This window comes from Hesperophylax consimilis, chromosome 21, assembly GCF_061612785.1.
Source record: "Hesperophylax consimilis isolate HC1 chromosome 21, BYU_Hcon_1.0, whole genome shotgun sequence".
NCBI classification, from domain to species: Eukaryota; Metazoa; Arthropoda; class Insecta; order Trichoptera; family Limnephilidae; genus Hesperophylax; species Hesperophylax consimilis.
The window spans coordinates 7,488,029-7,510,516 of record NC_142856.1 but is presented as its reverse complement, the minus strand read 5'-3'; the positions used below and the strand labels follow the sequence as shown (position 1 = coordinate 7,510,516).

The window sequence follows — 22,488 nt, the reverse complement described above, 5'->3', positions numbered from 1 at the left end:
AACAATATGTTGCAATCCGAGCTTCCGACAATATCGCGTATTTTTTTTCGTGCGAAATCTCGCGCGTCGATTCTTTTAATCGATGTTAACTTTTACAATTTCCGTAGGCTGCGCCACTGTTATGTACAGACTTGGTGGTACTGTGAAGATCTCAATAATAGAACGCGTGTGCGGATAGAATGTTTATTAACACTTTAGAGCGGATTGTGTACTACTGTCTTCTTAGCTGTCGGTTGGGAAAAGAGAGCGAGCATATGCATCCATCATCTTTTATACGTCGATCTGTCATCTCGCTCTTACATATTCAAAAAGCAGGCGTACCACCTAAAACCTTTCTTACATACGATGATTTATTTTGGGGGTATTATGCCATGTTGCGCTGCCTCCGTATTAAGCCTAAAACCTACATATCTCGCAACAGGATTAAGCATGTGACAGACCACGCTATAAGCGCGCTATATTTTCGTGGCTTGGCATATTTCAGCGTATCGCTCGCCATACATTACCAATGTATGGCGAGCGATATGTTGAAATAGATCAAGTCATGATGCATATAGAGTTATATTATTTTTAAAGTCAGATTACCATGAAAGCACTCTTTTAAAGGACATGCGTTATTCGCATCTCGTAGTATTTTCTGTAAGATTTTTATGATTGTTTTTTGCAGGTAAAACTCTCTCGGAGGCGGGCTACAGCGACTGGCTCCCCGGGGAACCCTACACTACGGGTTTTCCCTGCGGGGCCCTCCGACAAAAATCGGGCGCCAAGCGCGGACTCTTCCAGCTAAATAGTATTTTGTGTGATGTAGAGTACGTAATTTTATTTATGTGTGAGAAAAATGCTACCCAAAGTTATTGATAATGTTGCAAGCAAATAAATAAATATAATACTATATTCTTATTTCGATACCAGCTTGCTATTTCACATTTGACCAATTTTCCTCGCATAGTATAATAATAAATATATATTATAGAATATTTATATTGTATTTTACCGCCTAGTTTCGTGACTAGTTTTCATTTTCATCATCAGGACAATATAAATTTAAAAAAAATAGAAAGCATAATAATTAAACATACAATATGTATCACAATTAACTGTTATTAATAAATAATATTTATTGGAACCAACCATTTTAACCAGCGCTAACCGCAAAAAACGTACATATCATTTTGCTGCCCGATAATATTTATATTCAATTAAGTCTCCCCTCAGGAATATTCTGTCAAAAGGTCGGAGTATTTCAGCTTTGCAATAAAATCCAAACCAATGGAATATTTCTGAACGTATCCGAAAACTAAAAACTGTTTTTGAAAGGTGATGAAATACGCTTTCAAATGTTATTATTATTAGAAATAAAAATACATATCAATATTTTGAACGCCAGCTGAAAAAATGGCTGACCTTACTTTTTTTTTAAACTACAATAACTGATTTTTGTGGTCGAAACCTTTGGTTTCTTTGCCACCTTTTCAGGTGCACATTTTAATTTTTCTGTTGTATATTTCTTGATATAAATATAATGCGTGATTTTGTTTTGTTTCTAACACTGTTTCAATCATGTTTCTCACCACGGGCAATGAGATACAACGATTTCTGTGAGACATATGAGTTGTTCCCAAAAACGAAGAAAATTATCCTGAAGTGTATTTTTTCCAAATTTTTCTGGGTGTTGTTCTAGAACATTATTTTTAATTATTTAGAGAGAGAAGGTGAATTTAAGTATAAATTTGGTTTAAGTTGACAAATTTCAAAATTATATGAATGACTGGAGTCGAATTCAGACTTAGAAGAGATGAGATAAATGAGGCTAAAAACAGAAAGTATATGTATTTGTTGTACGTCCCCGCCCATCACATTTCTACATCACATCGCGATGGATCACATGCGACGTGAGATGGAAAATGTTTTTTTTTTAATTGAAAATAAATATCAGCAGACATCAAAATGACATTTACTTATTTACCTTAAATATGGTCAGAAAATATTGATTAAAATCCATCGGGTACTTGCTGTTACACCCTGTATATACAAAGTTATCAAAAGTGAGCTATTTTTTTTAATATATAAAAATAAGATAAGTACATATAAAATAGTTTTTACATTGTGTTTGTACATATTGTGAGATTTTACTACTACTCTTCCATGGAAGCATTAGCTTATGGCTGGAATAGGAGTATACAGTACATTGTTGTAGTTATTTATAAGTAATTAATAATTTGGTAGGTAGAGAGAGAGAGAGAGAAGAGACTGTCACTTACGGAAACATGGCAAATGAATGAGAAAAATATGTTGATTGTCTGTGGTAATTTTAACATCAATATCTCAACAAATCACAATTCAATAGAAAAAAATCTAATGTATTAACATGATGACACTCCTCAACTTTAAACCCAGTATTAATAACTATACTGGGAAAATACACAACCAAACACCATCATGCTTAGACCACATTTGGTGAAATGTACATCTAAACGACATAAAAAATATAAAATCTACTGTTTGGAAAACAAATAAAACTGACCACCATGCATGTCTTATACTACATGAGACAAATGAAACACTAAACCAAAAACCTAAATTAAGCTATTCATGTCACCAACAACTGAAAAATAGGAAGAAATATCAAAAAGTAATTGCGTTAACCAAAGTGCCATAATGTTTGAAAAAACTCTATCTTCACATCTTAAAAAAGCTAACAACTAATCAGAAAGACTAAAAATAACTATTTATACTAAAAATATAATAGAAACTAAAGATAATTAAAAAAATCTGGTCAAAAATAAATGAGATGATAAATGAAAATAAGAAACCAGAGCAAATATCTGAAATCACAGATGGTAAAAACATATATAATGTTCAAAAAGATGTCGTAATATATTAAATAACTTTATTGTAAATGTCGGCAGAAACCTTGCAAACTCCATCAACACGTCTAATTCGGATAATACAAACACACAGCATCAATACAATAACTTCTACCCGGTAACAGAATTTTACATTGAAAAAACTATTGCTGTACTGAAAAGACGCTCTGCCCCCAAATTTGACAATATAGAGTTTAAGACAGTAAACATAATGAAACAACACCTAGTGTGACCTAGTGCATACCAGAACACATAATTTATTTCAATAAATTAAATTAAAATATCAAATAAATTAAATTATCGCCCGATATCACTATTTTCAAATATAGCAAATAAACATATGAAAAAATTATTATTATCGCCCGATATCACTATTTTCAAATATAGCAAATAAACACATGAAAAAATTGTAAAAAAACAAATCTGGACATTTTAAGAAAAAAATAATGTAATCAATTTGGCTTAAGAGGAAACCGGGTGGTGTTTTTTCCATACAAACGTATTTCTCATTTCCCTCTCTGGATTTTGACACTAGAGAAAATATTTTTTTTAGATAATATGAATATTGACCGCAAGCGTGTCGGTACGTTTTGATTTTTTTGATAAGTTACTTTTTATAGGAGTTATAACCCTTCAAAAATTGTTAAAATTGCCTTTTTTTAACGCCATCAACAAACGTTCAGTATACAAATAAGACGATGTATTTAAAAAAAAAACAAAAGGTACAGACATAGAATGTTTTCTACCAATACATTTGGTAAAAAAAAATCTTGGAAATCGGTTCAGTTTTGGAGTAGAAAAATGAGGACTACAAAACCTCGATTTTGACAATTTTATTTAGGTATTATCAGGCTGAGGTGCATGTGTCCCTTTCTCTCAGTATTCGGGGGTGAGGGGGGCGGAGAGGGTTTTGTTGAATACGTATACAGTCAACGAAGTGATGTGACATTCTCAATAATTATATCGATACACTAGTCCACGAGTGTTGTCGTGTCCCGAGTTATCGATGTTTTTTTTAAATTATTTTTCTGGTTGGTGACTTATCTTGAGTGTGCCAATACTTAGCGAGCTTATTTACTAAAGTTATTGTGACAAATTTAATTTGTTTACGTCAAATAAATTAATGGAAAAAAATTGAAAAAAAAACACCTGTTACAGACAGACCCCGAGATGATTCCGTTCCGTATTGCCGAGTTGGATATGGAACACAAAAATTAATTAAAATATTTTTTGATAACTTTTGAAGGTTGTACTCAACATAATATTATCCCTTTATAGGACACTTTTTTTAAGATACAACTACCGAACCAAAAAAAAACTTTTATATTTGACTAAATATATTGTTCTAGATTTTTTTTTCAAAAAAATTATATTTTACAAGAAAATGTGTGATGGTAAGTACATACACCACTGATCGTTTGATGGAATGCTGGTACAGCGTATGTTCAGTGGTACATGCATCTACCACATGTTGTTGAATCGATTATGTTATTATAATATCATATTATACAAATGAATATTGAAATCTATGTATAAGAGGCACCATATTGTTTATTGTGCTACATATTAGGTACATACACATAACTAGTTTAGTTTTTATTTAATTTTTTTAATACGTTATATTATTACAGAAAAATGCACTTTTGGGAATACCTCCTACATCACTTGACATTTTCAATCTTCTTCAATGATCTAATATTTTTTTGTTTTTAAACGCTTTATTGTAAAAAAATTACTGTTTAACATCTACACAATGAAATTAAAACAATTTATGGTCCAGAACTTTCCCTCGCCGGTAAATTTCTTGGTATGCGACCGTCAATTATTTCTGGTAAAAGGCATTGGTGGTAGAAATTTTCTAACAGTGGAACGATTTTTTGCCAGATTTCATCGTCCCTCTCAATTTTTTCATACAACAAACCTTTTGGACTCCACACAACAAAATAACAATAATTACGACGAGTAATATGTAACTGGCCTTGTACTTGGTAAAAGTAATTATGATTCCGTTTTAATGTTAAAGAATGGTCTTCCAATTTACAGTAATCAATTATCTTTTGTGCAATTCCCTCTTCTGGTGACATATTTGCTATACTATAAGGGCATTTAATTTCAATTATAGAATCCTCACCGATAAGGCCATCCGGACTTGCCGCTAAAAAGTTTTTGGTTTTATCGATAAATAGCCCACAAGCGGATACCTGCAAACTTGTTTTTTTGAAAATTGCTCTATTGCTAGGCTTTCATTTTCTTTTCCATAATTTGTGGCCATAGTTCCTTTGAATTGTGAGTACAGTAAAGAGTTTAATACTCCCGTAACTGAAGTTTTTTGCCGAAGCTTATATATTTTTCCAAAGTTAGACGCCGTTATCCGCTTACGTCTTTCAATTGCCCACAGATTGTTATTGCTTTGGCCTACCGTATTCCGTTCGAGCTCTTCCTTATTCGTTGAAGATAATTCTTTGAGAAATTCCTCTTTTTTCGTTTCAAATATTTCAGGTGGCATATCTGGTTCTAATTCCAATTGACCATAATTTTCATCGGGCCCTGTAACTTTTTTTTCTTTTTTCTGTCGTATTTTCATTATACTTTAGTTTTTTTTTCGACACATTTGTGTATTCTCCTTCGAACGTCGTTTTCTCTCTATAAAGTGCTTCGTGTATTTGCCGGGACTGTGGCCTTGGATTTTCTTTTGTATTCTTGAATGGGTTGCCAATTCACTATTCCACGAAGCTACTGCTCCAAAACATCTTGCTTGGTAAGATCCTCTTGTAGTAAAATTGACCCTTTTTCCACCTATAAATTTGGCGATAACGTTGTTGAATTGCTCCACAGTGTTATTTGTCACGTCAATAATAAGACTTTCTGCATTTGCTATTAGAGACAATAAGAATTGTTGAATATCAGTCCATATTCCACAATCTCGAAGATTATTGACTTATCTGTTGCAGCAGGCAGCAACCTGTATACACGCACGCACAAGTCTCATTGACTTGTACGTGTGCAGAAGATGAGCTCGGAGCAGGCAGTCACATGTATATACCTACGCACAAGTTGCGATGTGACTGAGATGATGAGTCAACAGCAGGCGCTCTAGTTGCGAGTTGCGGCATGACTTTTTTATGTGTGCAGCAACCTGTATACACGCACCCACAAGTTTCATTTACTTGTGCGTGTGCAGAAGATGAGCTCGGAGCAGGCAGACACACGTATATAACTACGCACAAGTCACGATGTGACTGAGGTGATGAGCGAACAGCAGGCGCTCTAGTTGCGAGTTGCGACGTGACTTTTTTATGTGAATACCGCACAAGAGTCCGAACTGCTCCCGTCTGGAGCCAGTGAGACTGTGGATTCCCCAATTGGCGACTTAATTAGACTAGTATTACAAAACCCTGTAATCTGATAGCTGATTTGGCCGTAACTAAGTCGCCGCGTGTATCATCATTTCTCCAGACAATTATTTTATATTATATTTAATTAATATTCTTTTTAATGAATATTATTTTTAATATTGTGAAACAACATAAATTAATTAAAATCAATTTACTTGCGCACGCCGTGATTTGAATCCGAGACCTCCGGACTCGAAGTCGAGAGCCTTACCCCTCAACCACGGAGGCAAAATAAATGTATCTACGTACATATTTGTAGTAAGTAATAATAATAATAAAGTTAAGTACAATACAATATTAAATAATCTAGACCTCGCTATTTTATTACGAATATGTACCTAGGCACCTACTTAATTTTTGGAATAAATGAATAACAGTAAATGAAATAATAAGAACTGATCGCGATAATATGACGCGAAGTCGCTATCGGGCGCGGCGCGACGTTTCGTGCTTCCAACACCTGCAGCCACGCACACACACGCATTGGGGTTCACCAATACACCGATAGCGCTTTTGCTGTCCCCGCTGAGATGAACGAAATAGAAATAATTTTTACAAATACCTATCGTTAAAATTTCTCGGCGCTCCTGCGCGCCCTTAAGTGCTGTACAGCATGGTATGCTGTTAATTTGTCAGGCAAGCTTAAATACAATATTTTACTTATTTGCTGAATGCTTAAGTGCTGGACAGCACGGTTTGCTGCTTATTTGTCGGGCAAGCTTAAATACAAAATAAAATCATATTGCCCTCTGAGCCAATTCAAAACTGTTTAATATCAGTACTTATGATGGACCAAGGTCTTTCCCAAGGTAAATGGTATAAACTGTCATAGTAGAGACATCTATCGGAACAGGAGCGTATGAATTAAAGGGAACTGCATACATGGGTAGGAATCTTCTATCAGAGGTTATCAGAAGAATTGGATTTCCCAATCGGATTACAGGGAGAAAAAAGGGGAGGTGCGACTTTTGACAGGACAAAGGATATCTAAGAGAGGGGTGTGGTTAAGCTTTGATTTATATGAAATCGATCTTGAAAATATTCCCACCAAATGGTTAGGGCACTAGCTAAATTCAAGGTTCACAACCCTTTTTTAAACGCGTAGCGTCACATGGGACGGCGCGAGATAGGGTTGCAACAGATCTGTTACTCGAGAAAAAAGGTTTCCGATTTCTTAAAAATTCAAGTGGAAAGATTTAGTAGAATTTTTGTCTAAAGTACCCACTAGACTTTACATGGTGGGTATAGGAGAAGAAAATCCAATAAAATTAATGGCCTGAGATAAAATAAATTTATAGCTTTTTTTGTTAACATTTTCAAGTGATATTTGGCACATTAAAACTTATTTATGTCTTTTCGTGAATGAAAGAGAGAAAAACAAAGATACACCCCCGAATAAATGAAAAAAACACGCCCAAAATAAGGAGCGTACTAGAATATTTGGCAATAAAATTACGTACAGTCAGGAAAAAAATCGGAAGTTGGAGACAAAAAAAAATCGCGGAAGAGTGATGGGTTCACGTAGAAAAGGAAGGGAGAAGGGAGTCATCGAAATATACCATTCCTAAGAAAAAGTCCAGTCCAGTTATATTCAGTTATTTCCAATCATGTCCTAAATCCTGTATCTGAGTTTCGCTAATAAACAATTATATAATGTTAATTGAGTGCTAATCTCAAATGACCTACCAGGCAAGTATTGTACTGTATATTGTCTCCATAAATAGTTAAGTAGTGACGTGGATCACTGTAGAGATATATTATAGGTTTGTACAGCGCCCTTGAGGTGATTTTGCATAGGAACGGCGCTGTGCAAGTCATCCAATTATTGTTATTATTTTATTATTATCAGAGGCAAATTGAAGATGATCAAAGCTAAGCTCCTGAAAGCGTTAAAAACAAAGCGTACTACATCATAAACAACTGTAGACGGTAGGGGATACTGCTGCAAGTCTACGTTAGATTGTGACCTCAGTCAAGGGTGATTGTAGTGAGCATTTCTCGGGTTGGACTGGTTAGTATAAAGAGACATTCGTCTATCAGGGTAGCAAACGGCAGTCATTAAAGCAATTTCGCGGACACAATAGCATTTTAAAATAAAAAGTCCGGAATTCACACTTCAAAAAACAGCTTTCACTAAAGCATTATATAGAAAGCGCCCTATGGGAATCGGGAATCGCTTTTCCAGCCCACGCCTGATCATTTGATCACATGAACCGGATGCCAGGGTGTTAACCTTTTTGAAATAACCAGAATGGCCTAATTAGCATGATGCGACTATGACCTAAATAGAAAAGAACATACGAGTCGATAAAGGTTAGAATAGCATATTGTTAACGTGATTAATGGAAAAATACAGTTATAAATAGTCTGGGCTTAGAAAAAATGGGACAGTTTTCGTGAATTTTTGGGGAGTTAGTTGCAAAGTAAATACGTCGCGGTAATTTAAATAATAAAATTCAGACTTGGAACAGTTTTGACAATTTTGGAGCGTAATTGCGTCGCGAGATTTTAAACAAAAGTGCTCAAATTAATTTAAACAGTTTTACACAGTTTTAGAAAGTAACGGCAGTTTTAAGAAGCGAATTCGCAGAGTAAAAACGTTGCGGTATTTTAAATAATTAAATTCAGACTTGGGAGAGTTGGAACTCAGTGCTAGATACCTCAATATAAAAAAATCTCAAATTAAAGTAGTAAAGTATTCCGCTTAAATTTAAAGAGTTTTAGCAGTTTCGCGGAGTTTTGATCAGAACGTGTAATTTTGACGCTTGGTTTCGGGCATGAATTGTTGTTTAATAAAAGAAAGTCCCGCAGTTTTTTGTTTTGATAAAGTCACGGGTTAAGAATAAAATTATAATTAAAAATAATAAACCCTAAAAAGTCTTTCTCGAATAAAATAAAACGCAACTGTTATGATTTAAAAAAAAGGTCACGGATTGTAAATAAATTAATAATTGAAATAATATACATAAAAGTCTTTCTCGAACAAAATAAAACGCAAGTTTTAAGATCTCCTTTTAGGATTTTGATAAAGTCCCGGATTATAAATAAAGTTATAATTGAAAATTTATATACCTAAATGTCTTCTTGAACTGTATAGGAACGCGAGTGTTAGGCTCGATCAAAGCCGTATTATAACTAAATTTATGACAAACAAAATAATATCCCTGAAGTCTTCTTAAACATATTAAAAGACATAGCTGATAGATTTCAATAATTGCTAGGTTAGGGAGGAAAGTTCGAAATACATTCATTACGGTGGGTAGTGTGGATAACACAACCAAATTAGGAAAATAAGATCGTAGATATCTCGGATTAAGATATGAAATTTTGGGTTACCATCTCAGGATAAATCTAGTAGTAATTACGGGACCCTCCACCCAAGAGCAATGGTCGTGTGATTCCCGACCGGATGTTGCTATTTAGCGGGTAGGAGCTTGGTAAGTGTTTTTCATTTCCAATTGAGGTGTTCCAGTTTAACTTAGAACGAGCGATGCTGACATCTGTCGACTAACAATTACCACTAATCCATTTTTATATGTGTATAAAACCAACATGTCAATTTTTCAGGATTCCTCAACAAGTCCGATATAACCTCAGTAGTATCATTCGCAAATTTTTACCTCATTCCCGAATTTAAACCTCGATTAAACTTCATAGTTGGTTAATGACAGATAGTGACGCTGTAAAAACGTATCACACAAATGCGGACCAATCAGAAGGATTTTTTTTCTCACGCTCTCATGTGATAGGGGTTGCCATCGTGGACGGAGCGGACTATTGAGCGGGATGTTGAAAACTATTCCCTCTGACGGGACCATGTTGTGTGATGGGCGCGAGAGAGGAATGAAAAATTGTGATGCCGCCTTGTTTGTTTGTTTTTGAATCTTTATTTAGATGTACGCAATTTTTTTCATATATCTAGTAGGAAAATATAAAAAAAATACAAAAAATAACAATTACATTTTAAAAGAAAAAGTTAAATACACAAAATTATATTATATTATTATATTGTAATGAACGGGAAAATGGTTTGCGGTCGGGGCGTCTAGAATGACGATACCTTGGGGTGTCTGTAAAATCCACGTGGAGAAGGCGACGACGTGTATCACGTGAGGGTAAGTCCGTAGCGCTATTACATTATCCAATGGTGTCGACCGGGAAGCTGATGTAAGCCAACTGGAACGCTCCCTTGGCGGAATTACAACAGCTTTTTTGAGGTAGAATGTAGGTCTGACAGCACGTGGGAGTTTGAGTTTCATCAGACAAAACTTACATGACACACATTCCGCGTTAGCATCATGATATGGGATGCAATTTCCTTCCCCATCTAGAGCCAGTACAGTAGATCGTCCGGAGGTATGGGCGTTGGAGCGATTTTGGAAATGGCGTGATGACTTAATTCGTTTTCTCTCGGACGTGAACGGATCCGCATAGGTCACGGTACCTTTATGAAATGGGTTGCCAGCTATGGGGGTATAGTCTAGCCGCGTTGGAGTCAATGTTTGATTTCTGATCACCATTCACCGTAATCGTATTGGTTAGTGGAGGAGCCAACGTAGTTTGAAACATATTTCGTTCATATAGTTTACCCCTTCTCCTTCCTCCTCTCCCCCCTCTCATTCCTTCCCTTTAAAAAGATTAAATGTCGAGTAACAAAAATTAATATATATTAAAACAGATGGAGGCGACCCGGAGCTGAGATAACAGGGGATTCCCCGAAAACCGACACACTATGCATGTCGGTACTATACTATACTAATTTATGCAATGACGAAACTATTTCATGTTCTCGGATTTATTTAAGGTCAGAAAGATTAAAAATAAATACAAGGGACGAGAGTAGGTTAAGCGCACGGCTTTATAAAAAAGGGTTTAAAAAATTTCAATGGAAGAGTGATCACTCACTCTAATTTAAACGAAACTGGATTACCACAATCATATGCATTAATAGCTCTTCATTCCCCTTCATATGATTTCAAAACCAAAAAAGATAGCACATCACTTAAGATCTTGTTACTGTATACTTCATACGGGGATCAAAAGGCCTAGCTAGGGTTTCCTTTTAAGGTATGCCTTCTAAAGGGCGCCACCGATAGCTTAGGAAAATTGAAGGACAATGACCAGGATGTTACAACATTTTACAGATCAGACAGAAGAAATCATCATTATTTTAACGTAGGTAGAAATGTAGAAAGGTAGGACCATCACATACTTCTTCTGCTTTCGTGTGGTGATCCATTTTTGACAGAAATATATAATATAAATAATATTCAGGGACAGAAATTGTTTATTCATTCCCGATATTTAGTTTCCCCTTGGCCGGGAGACCTGTCAGTATTAGGCCCCTTATTTATTTATTTATTGGATAATTTGTATAGCGCCGCTTTTGTGAGATATCACCTCAGGGGCGCAGTAGTTATGTAGTCACACTTCACTTAATGCCTTATACTTACTGTTAAATCAAATCCAATCTTGATAGTTACATCACTTATGTCAATTTCAAATGTGTAAGATAAAGGGCTTTCCAGCTTTGACAATTTGAAGTGATGACACGTCATTTTCTTCCATGGCCTTCTGCTTCTCAACACTATTTTCAGAGTTGTTCAAGGCAAGGAAGGTATTATAGTTTTATAGAGTCAAGTTGTAACTCAGCACTCTAGATGTAGCCAATTTCAATGTTGCAACGCGGAGTTGCGGAGTTACCATCCCCACATTCGAATTTAGCAATACGATTACGACCGTGAAATTTTCCCTCGACACGGCTATAATTTTAAGTGCTGGGTACAGCTGAAACACGGGATTGATTGAAACTTTCCAATCGTCCCAAAACAAGTTGTTTCAAACGTACAATGTCAAAAATAATATTTTACAAATACAAGCAAATAACAAAAACTTGCAATACAAATATTCTTAAACAGATAAATATGATAATGGAATAAAAAAATTGGTCAAGCCTCAAGAATAAGCGAATTTATAAAATACGCTAACATATCGTAAATACTTACTGAGTGCGAAATTCAATAATATCTCTTATGCACGATTGTGTCGTTCAAAGTCTACTGACGACACGTGGACAGGTCCCAAAACTGTCTGACGGAGTGGTGTGTGTTGTGTCATATTCGTAGGTATCATTGAGATGGTGCAATCATGACGCATTGAGGTAAAATTGAGATGGTGCAATCATGACGCATTGAGGTAAAATTGAAATGGTGCAATCATGACGCATTGAGGTAAAATTGAGATGGTGCAATCATGACACATTGAGGTAAAATTGAGATGGTGCAATCATGACGCATTGAGGTAACATTGAGCTGGTGCAATCATGATGCATTGAGGTAAAATTGAGATGGTGCAATCACGACGCATTGAGGTAAAATTGAGATGGTGCAATCATGACGCATTGAGGTAACATTAAGCTGGTGCAATCATGACGCATTGAGGTAAAATTGAGATGGTGCAATCGTGATGAGTTGAGGTAAAATTGAGCTTTTTTTTTTTTTTTACAGTGAATGCCTCACAAGAGTCCCAACTGCTCCCGTCTGGAGCCAGTGAGACTATGGCATCCCCAATTGGGGGATGTTGTGAGGCTGAAGGTAAGTGGGGAAGGGAAAGAGGAAGGTGGGGAAGTACCTGGCTATTCAGATCTAGTCACTAAACACGGCTAAAGCCATTTGGAGCAACGTTTCAATTCTGAATGGTGGTCTTACACCAGGGCGATACTGGTAGTATCTTCCACTCTGGAACGTGCCGCAAATATACTATATATTATTTTAATTAATTAATTGTGAAATAACACAAATTAATCAAATAAAATTTATTTGCGCACGCCGGGTTCGAACCCGCGACCTTCGGAATGGCAGTCCAATGCGTTACCACTGGACTATGCCGGCCGTCAAAGAGCTGGTGCAATCATGACGCATTGAGGTAAAATTGAGCTGGTACAATCATGACGCATTGAGGTAAAATTGAGATGGTACAATCGTGATGAGTTGAGGTAAAATTGAGATGGTGCAATCGTGATGAGTTGAGGTAAAATTGAGCTGGTGCAATCATGACGCATTGAGGTAAAATTGAGATGGTACAATCGTGATGAGTTGAGGTAAAATTGAGATGGTGCAATCATGATGCATTGAGGTAAATTGAGATGGTGCAATCATGACGCATTGAGGTAAAATTGAGATGGTGGAATCATGATGCATTGAAGTAAAATTGCGATGGTGCGATGTTGACGCATTTCAATCATCCCGACATCCTAGACCTACGCCATCCTTCCATCCACCGCGAAACTTCTACCACGCGGTGCGCACGTATTTGACTTGACCAGATAACGCAGAATGATTTAAAAATATATATTCTTTCAATGAAAACAATGGTCAATATACCTCATAACATACAACACGGACAACACATTCAGCTTACTTCTGGTTAATATAAATAATTGAAAAACCCAAAAATACTAAACCGTAATACATTTTTTATTTTTATTTTAATGTTTATTTTTGTAAGTTCTACACCGCTTTGTCGTATTTTAATAAATATAATATAATTACAAATTACACAGTCACCGTTTATAGTTGCAACATCCTAAGCCCGTCGTCCCACGGATCGGTATTCTATCAACATAAACCGAACGCTGCAAGACTCTGTGCAGAATGTAAGGTAACGGTTTGCAGCGCAGTTCAGTGATAAACTTTTTTGTGCAGGGTCTTGCAGTATTCTGTTTATGCCGATTGCGACTAGTTTAAAAATATATTTTTTGAATATCATATATTACATATTAATACTATACGTATATATCGAAGATAGTTTGGCCGTGGTATGTTATCATTTTCAATCATTTAACACAAAGTTTCATTGAAAATCATTGGATTTAAAAATGATCTCAGAATGCAATTTATGCGAAAACACCTGTTTTCCACCCAATGCTTCAATTATGGTATGATGTGAGACTGAAGGTAGTGGAGAGGGAAGAGGGAGATTGGTAAATACCTACGTATGCATTCACACCTGGTCACTAAATACGTCTAAAGCCGTTTCAATTAAGGCCTCGATTCTGAACGGTGGACTTTTCACAAGGGCGATCCTGACAGAACATACCCGGAGAAAACTTACTGCTAATTTATTAAAAATCTCTTCACATTATTTGTATTCATGTTAAAAACGGGACTGTAGCCCTTTAACGAATTAAATTGACAGATTAACTAATTTATTTATTGTTTAGGAACATTTTCTATTAACATGAAAAAAAATCATTAGATAAGCGCTGGAAAAAAACGTATATGTCAACAGTCCACTTAAAAATGTTCACATCATGCACATTTTAAGTGTCATTATAAACTATGTATTAACAAAAAATATAAACAGCAAAACGTGAGCAAAGGTAAAAAAAGAGACATCAAAAACAAAACATACAGACATAAGCAACAAATATAAAATAGAAAACAAATAGAGTAAATAAAAAAAAAACACACAAACATTCACAATCTATTGGTAATTTGCTTTTTAAAATAAGCGAGACTATTTGCATATATATCTATGTAGTTACACTCAATAGAATTGTACAGACGACACATGACACATTCGTTCAATGAATTGAAGTATGCAATATTGTTCTTAAATAATTCTAGATGGAATATATTCTGACTCTTTAGATTGCGTCTAATTTGGAGATTATTGGAATTATTGAACAAGAACAATCTTGAATCACTGGAACGATTTCGGTCGAAAAATCGACCACTTTTATTTTTCTGCGATTGATATCGGTCCAAAAATGGACCGATTTTTCTACCATTCGTAAAATATTTATTGTAATTATTTAAAACGTTTCCATGGCCAGCTACTTGTTTTATCGAATAGCTGATAATATATTATCTTTGTCTATGAACTTATCCGTTGTCTTTGAAGTGTTATTTAACGAGTTTTCGCGGTTTTTTATGGCGTCCTGTCAGAAAACAAAATGATAACTTTTCAACATTCACGAAATTTTGGTCTCTTCCTAAAATGCCGTAAGTAATTAATTTATTGGGTTTTTAACGCATAATTATATATCTGTGTAATCATGATTGACTTATCTATCTTTGAAATGCGTTTTTAATTCGTTTGTTTCTAATATATTGTTTTGGTGGAAGTTTTTGTGTAAAAATTCGTCGACTGAAGACGTCACCTGTTTTTGATTTACAGTAATTTCATAAATACTGCACTCGCGCATTTGAAATATAGATATTCCATCAGAGTGATTCAAAACAAAGAGATATATATAAGTTTTATTTGAATTGGTTCATTATTAATATAGATATTTGTTAACCAATTATTTTAAGTCATATGTCAAAAAGTCGACTCTTTTTTAGATGTAAAATGGTGTAAAGCCTTCGTCACACAATAAAAATTTAGTGATTTAGTTGTATAATTAATTAATTTGTTTACTTTTACCAAATTTGTGCAGAAACAGCTGTCGTCCAGGGAAAGGGAGCACTCCACGACCCAGGTTTAAATAATTATTTTTAAATTTTATATTAGAGCAATATTTAACAAAATTTAAACATTTAAATACTTACATTAAGTGTTTTCAATTTAAAATATATAGAGTGGTGCTGACTGCAAGAGGAGGCAGAGGAAGAGGGAGAGGTGGGGTACGAGCTGGTGCCGGACTACCTGCACGTGATCAATATATTATATTAAATTTATAAATTAAATAAAATATATCGTTTATTTTATCAGAGTGGTAAATACTTTCAGTATTTCCCAGTAAAGACTGAAATCCAGTTACTTCCCAAAGTGGCATGGCGTAAAGAAAATAATTTTAATATTGACTATTAATGTCATGTGATAACACACGAAGCTGCACAAAAATTCACCTCGTAAATATGGGGCGGTCCTGACGCGCGCACAACGATGTGTACACTCCCGCTATCCATTTGTATTCTGCGCGAAAAGCAATCTCAGGCAACTCTGACCGCTTCACTCTGGACTGCTTCTCCCGCTGGAACCACTACAACCGCCTTTGACTTCTGACCTTGAGCTTCCTTGGACTACCGACTGCTCTCTCCTTGGATATACGACATCACAGCAACCGGATCAGGCCCTGAACATAAAGCAGCTCACCAACTAGAAAACCCAGCACCCTATTTACAGTCAATGTCAAGGACTTCCGTCTGATACAGTCTTAATAATCTAGAGCAAATCACATTATAATATAATGAAGTTTTCTAACAAAAACAATTTGGTGTGGGTACTTGAACTTGATCTCCGGTCACCGGAGGATGTAAAAGGTTAAATTAACGATAACAAAAACAAAATAATCGATCATCTCCCAGCAAAAGTTCTTTTTCGTTACACTAGCAACATTTTCCGCTTATTTTTATGTTAAAATGAAGATTTAATATTATACTGTCAGGTTAATCGCATTATTATACGGTCCATTGTGTACAAAAAACTACACTTCCATGATAGTATTTATTTTATATGAAACCTAACCTAACCTAATATTACACCCCACATTGTACCGGACTCCGGATCCATAAAAAAAAATCATTCAACTTCCTGTCGTGAAAATTTTATTTGTCTCATTAGTTCGTAGCCAATTGGAGTATGATTTCCATCATTAAGTCACATCACCATTTAAATCAAATTAAAAAAGAATTTATTATTTTTAACTTGAATAACCTTTTAGAACAAATTAACTACTTACACTTTTTATTAAATACCTTACAAATACATACCTACATGATAAGCTACCAATGCTTATTTTTTAATTTTAAATTCGGAGCTCCACTGTTGCGAACTTTTGGTTCTAGTCAATTTAAGAGTACCTACCCGACACACTTGGTACAAGTACCTATTTCAATGTCACCATTCACAAACAGCAAAGTAGCAAAGTCACCGATTCCCTGCCTACATGGTTTAGTAAATGAATGTATCTACCAACGATATTATCATTTCTAAAGTAACAAATTTGATTTTTATTTTAACATATTTAAACATTTGTTTTTGACAAGTTGTTATAATTTCAGTGTATTATTATTATTTTATTTTGTCTTATTGTAAATCACTGTAATATAAGAAATTATTTTTTGCAATCGTTGTTTATAACCCTCGTGTAAAATTCGACGTATTCTTCGAAACCTACAACAACGTGTTTATAAGGTTTTTCTACTAAGTACTTAGGGCATTACTGATAAACGTGTTTTGAATTATCAACAACCATTAATGTATGATATATGGTAAATGGTTGTGTATCAATTATGTAAAATTTAAAACATGTTTATTAATGCAACGTAACAAATTATGTACAATAACCAATAATGTTGTTAATATCATGGAGGTATATATATAAATAGAATAAATAACATAAAACATGCGTCAAGAATCGAATATTTAATATGATTATAATAAGTAGGCATTTATTTATACGTACCGTTGATGTGTGCTAATCTGGCACAGTACCCACGCAGTTGTGTTTGAGAGTCTAAATACTAGAAAACAATTAACTTCAGCATTAGAGTCGAAGATACCTAGTTTCTGGATTGCCCTATTGAAAGTCCAACATTCCGAATCGAATCGTTGCTTGAAATGCCTTTAGCCGTGTTTAGTGACCAGATCTGAAAAACCAGGTTATTTGACACCTTCCTCTTCCCTATCTCCTCCCCCTAGCTCAGCTTAAGCCTCCAATTGGGGGATGCTATATTCCCACTGGTTCCAAACGGTTGGCGCAATTGTAACTCACTTAAAAAAATTAAACGTAAAAAAACCTTGATTCATGTTTATCTATACAAACACAGAGAAGAACATGCAGAGTTCAAGTCCCGCAGTAAAATAATACATCATTCATGGTTGAATTTTTGTTGCATTTAATGGAACCTGCAAGGAACAGGAGTGGTAGAATAGAAACTGCATGGAAACAGGAGTGGTAGAAAAGAAACTGCAAGGAAACGGGAGAGGTAGAATAGAAACTGCAAGGAAACAGGAGTGGTAGAATAGAAACCGCAAGGAAACAGGAGTGGTAGAATAGGAACTGAAAGGAAACAGGAGTGGTAGAATAGAAACTGCAAGAAAACAGGAGTGGTAGAATAGAAACTGCATGGAAACAGGAGTGGTAGAAAAGAAACTGCAAGGAAACAGGAGAGGTAGAATATAAACTGAAAGGAAACAGGAGTCGTAGAATAGAAACCGCAAGGAAACAGGAGTGGTAGAATAGGAACTGAAAGGAAACAGGAGTGGTAGAATAGAAACTGCAAGGAAACAGGAGTGGTAGAATAGGAACTGAAAGGAAACAGGAGTGGTAGAATAGGAACTGAAAGGAAACAGGAGTGGTAGAATAGAAACTGCAAGGAAACAGAAGTGGTAGAATAGAAACTGCAAGGAAACAGGAGTGGTAGAATAGAAATAGAAACGTTGCTTTAAATGGTATAAGCCGTTTGTGACCAAATCAGAATAGATCTGTAACACCAACTTGCTAATATCCTTCACCTCCCCACTTTATCTATTTTATGGATTCTTTCGTAATCCTCGAACTAGCTAGTAACTAACTTAACTTAACTGGACTAATCTAACTTAGTTTAAAAGGCAGAAACCCCGAGAATGGACTCATACGTCCGTCACTCCTGGACCCACTCATCACTAGTTTCCTACCCACCCTTCATACCTTTTACCTTCACATCACTTCCTCTTTCTCCTTTCCTTAAAAAACCCTCCACACAGCATCCACAAACATGACAAAGGCCCTGATAGAAATCATTTTCCCCTGGAGGTTGTATATTATCAAGGCAAATGTAGGTGCATGAACACGTGTTCCGATATGTTAGAAATTTACTTAAAGTTCATTAGGAAATGGCCTGCAAACCCGTTTTTAACCGGATTACCAATAATTTGAAGAGATTTTTCTATGTGGAACATACCCCAGATTGGTGATATCCATTTTACTGTCCAAGGTCCCACTGGTTTCGAGCAGTTGGGACTCTTGTGCGCTATTCAAGAATCCGTATGCTTTTTTCCATCACAGTACGAAAAATTATTATTTCCGTATCATTTCCTAGAAATATATTCCGGTACTTGAGAACACCGTATAAAATTAAAATTCTGATTTCGCTTATTACTCTTGTCTGTAACTCCGATTTAGCTTCAATTTAGACTTTTTGAAAATTGGAAACTCATTTGTTGAGAATTCATAATAACCGTGATTTTTTAATGTAATATTTTTGAATGAAAAATAATAATGTTTCGTCTTCGAATTAGCGATGGGTCATGACTCATTTTTTTGAAGAGCGGGAGCCGTAATAAGCTAATATTTTCTTACGGCTCAAATCGACTCAATCGAACAGTGTCGACTCAATCGAACGGGAGCCGTAAGCTCAGCAATGAGATTACTGCACTCTCCCGATATGGGTCTAACTTCCTTTCTCCCAACTCCCAGCGGAGCGTATAAACAGGATAGCGGGAACAGGAGCCCAACAAGGCCAGATGGAATCCTACCTCATATTATTATCAAGTTGGGAGAACAATTGTTCAATCCAATATGTTCAGTCCATCTTCAACCTCAGTATTTCCACCTTTCCTCTATCCTGGAAACTTACTAATTTAAGCCCGCTCTACAAACCAGAAAAACGGATGTCCAAAACAACAGACTAATACTACTGTCAATATTTCTAAAAATATTTGAATCAATAATTAGCAAAAAACTAACAATTATTTCTTTGGATAAATCAAATAAATTGATTTTACCAAAGAAATTCACCGTCTCTAATCTTCTGTAACTCTCACAGAGAGTCGCAAGACGATTATAATATTTTGAAAATAAGAGCTGCATTATGTACTTAGTTAAACATCGAAAAAAGCTAGAAATACAATAGAGCCTTTCAGTATTGAATTTTTAGCCATTATTGATCAGATCTGAATTGTCAAGTACTTCTTAACCATTTTCTTCCTCTTATCCATCCCCCTCCCACTTAATTCAGCAATCCATAACCAAATTCGTTATATCATAGTTTAATTTGCTCCGGGCTGGAAAACTCTTGCGCGGTGTCACTTTTTAGTATATTAATTTTCTCCCACCAGGTTAATGAAATAAAGAAAATGTATAATTTGCAAAATAAAGAATTGCCGCAGTGTGTAATATTTTCACTCCTTGGATATTTCAATAAAATTGTTACCTTGGCTCTAAAGCTTCCCAGTAACAACAAACGAGAGTCATTTTAATATTAATCTATTTTATTTTTAAGCATACGGATGCAAGTCCAAAACATGAAATGTTCAAGAGTTCCGAAAACCAATTTTCTGTAGCAAATCTCTCTTAACTGAAAGTTAAGTGAAAATAAATTCAATACAAATTATTATAAGCATAAATTATATTATTCGCCTGAAATATCCATACAAATTGAAAATATCTCCCGAGTAAAAATAAATGCCGCCGACGGGAATTGAACCGCACCTTCTGATGTCCGGTCAGGTGCTCTGGACCACTGAGCAAAATAATTCTAAATGTACTTCAGTCGAAAATTACTGCTTCTAATATTTTCTGTAAACAACCAACAATATTTTTGTAGGAAAAGCTTTGTAAGTACTGAATTTCCCACTAGATGGCGTCGAGATATATTATATCTACATTTTTTGGTGAAATATATCTCGACGCCATCTATATTATTATGTTTTTAATGATAAAATAATGTTTATAAGACAAGGTTTTTATACCTCAATATATATATATATATAAAAACTAAAAACTAAAAACTACAAGGTTTTATATATATAAAACCTTGTATTATAAACATTAGTTTTTCATTAAAAAAATAAATAACTTACATCCGTGGGGATCGCTATAAACAAATATTTATATAATCGTTACGAATTCGTCGTAGTTGATTAAAATGTGAGCCTTGAGCAAACGTATGCAAATCTATCCTTCTAACGCAGGGCTTCCCTAACTGTGAGTCGCGACGCCCCGGGGCGCCGCGGGATCATCCCAGGGGCGTTGTGAGGCAATCTTTATAGCGTCTTCCACACGCACACTTCGGAACGAACGTCCCGCGCCACTTCAGGCCGCCGCCGCGCAGAAAAGTCTCACAGTGAACTGCGCTGTAAACCTAAAAAATTCTCGATCCTTCTGTAAAAATAATATTTACACAGCACTTGTCATCTTTGAGCGAACATTTTGAAAAATATTTTCCCGAAAATCTGGAGCAATATGACTGGGTTAGAAACCCTTTCCAGTCAACCTCACTATCAACACTTTCGACAGCAGAAGAAGAACAGTTAATAGAATTGTCCTGTGACTCCAGCCTTAAGCTGCAATATAATAAGGATAAGCTACTTGAATTTTGGAGCTCAGTTTATCAAGAATATCGTTCCATCAGCACTGCAGCGTTAAGGGTTTTATTACCGTTTGCGACATCAGGACAGAGGTTTGAGACAGGTTTCTCTGCAGTTGCAGTAATTAAGAATAAGTACAGATCAAAAATAAATTTGGGGGGGGGGGCGTCGCAAAAATATGGCAACTTCCCAAGGGCGTCACAGTTGAAAAAAGTTTGGGAAGCCCTGTTCTAACGTGTTTGGTTGTTCATTTTGATACACTCAAATCTCGTACACCGTTTAACGTCAATTACCTATTTAACGTTAATCGTCACTTATGGATATGCGTAATGAGAGTATTTTCCCATCATAAACTGATTTCTTCAAAATTTGTACTTGCATCCGTATTCTTCTCGTGTACAGAAATTTTCTCACACTTAATGGAGGAATTTAAAAACCAATAAACTGTTTGCAAATATGCAATCTAACGGTCAAAATAGCATAAATGGTGCCTTTTCATTACTGCTAAATAGTATATGCATACGTCAATTCCTCATAATCTGCGAATATTCCAAAACAAAGCCATTCGCATAGCGCTAGAAGCCCCCAAATTGATGAGGGTTTACCAACCGGGACTATGAAATCCCTGTCCTTAAAAAATACATGTCTATCAATTGTCTGTCACAAACTTATACATACGCACCACAAGTAAATAATGTGCAAATTCTACAAAAAGTCTAATCTCTCCAAATTGCAGTCATGTTTCTTTGCAAGTAATTTTTTACAAAATCTAAATTATATCTGTTTCCAACAATCGGTGAATGTAAGGTGGTTAGAGAAAGTGGTATTTTTGGTCTGGAGCTCTGTATTCCAGTAGAAAAATTCACAAGACACTTCTAGTGGTACAATACATATTAATGGAAGGCTATTAAATAGAAGTGGTACAA

At 35.3% G+C, this 22,488-nt stretch overlaps 1 protein-coding gene across 1 annotated transcript in view; it reads left to right on the top strand.

Annotated features, from left to right (window-relative positions):
• Positions 1 to 22,488, top strand: part of LOC149413568 (secretory phospholipase A2 receptor-like) — a 58,258-nt gene that overhangs the window by 31,421 nt on the left and 4,349 nt on the right. The window contains exon 6 of the mRNA XM_089644392.1: positions 668 to 799. Within this exon, the coding sequence (XP_089500518.1) occupies positions 668 to 799 (132 nt within the window). The remainder of the gene's footprint in view (positions 1 to 667; positions 800 to 22,488) is intronic.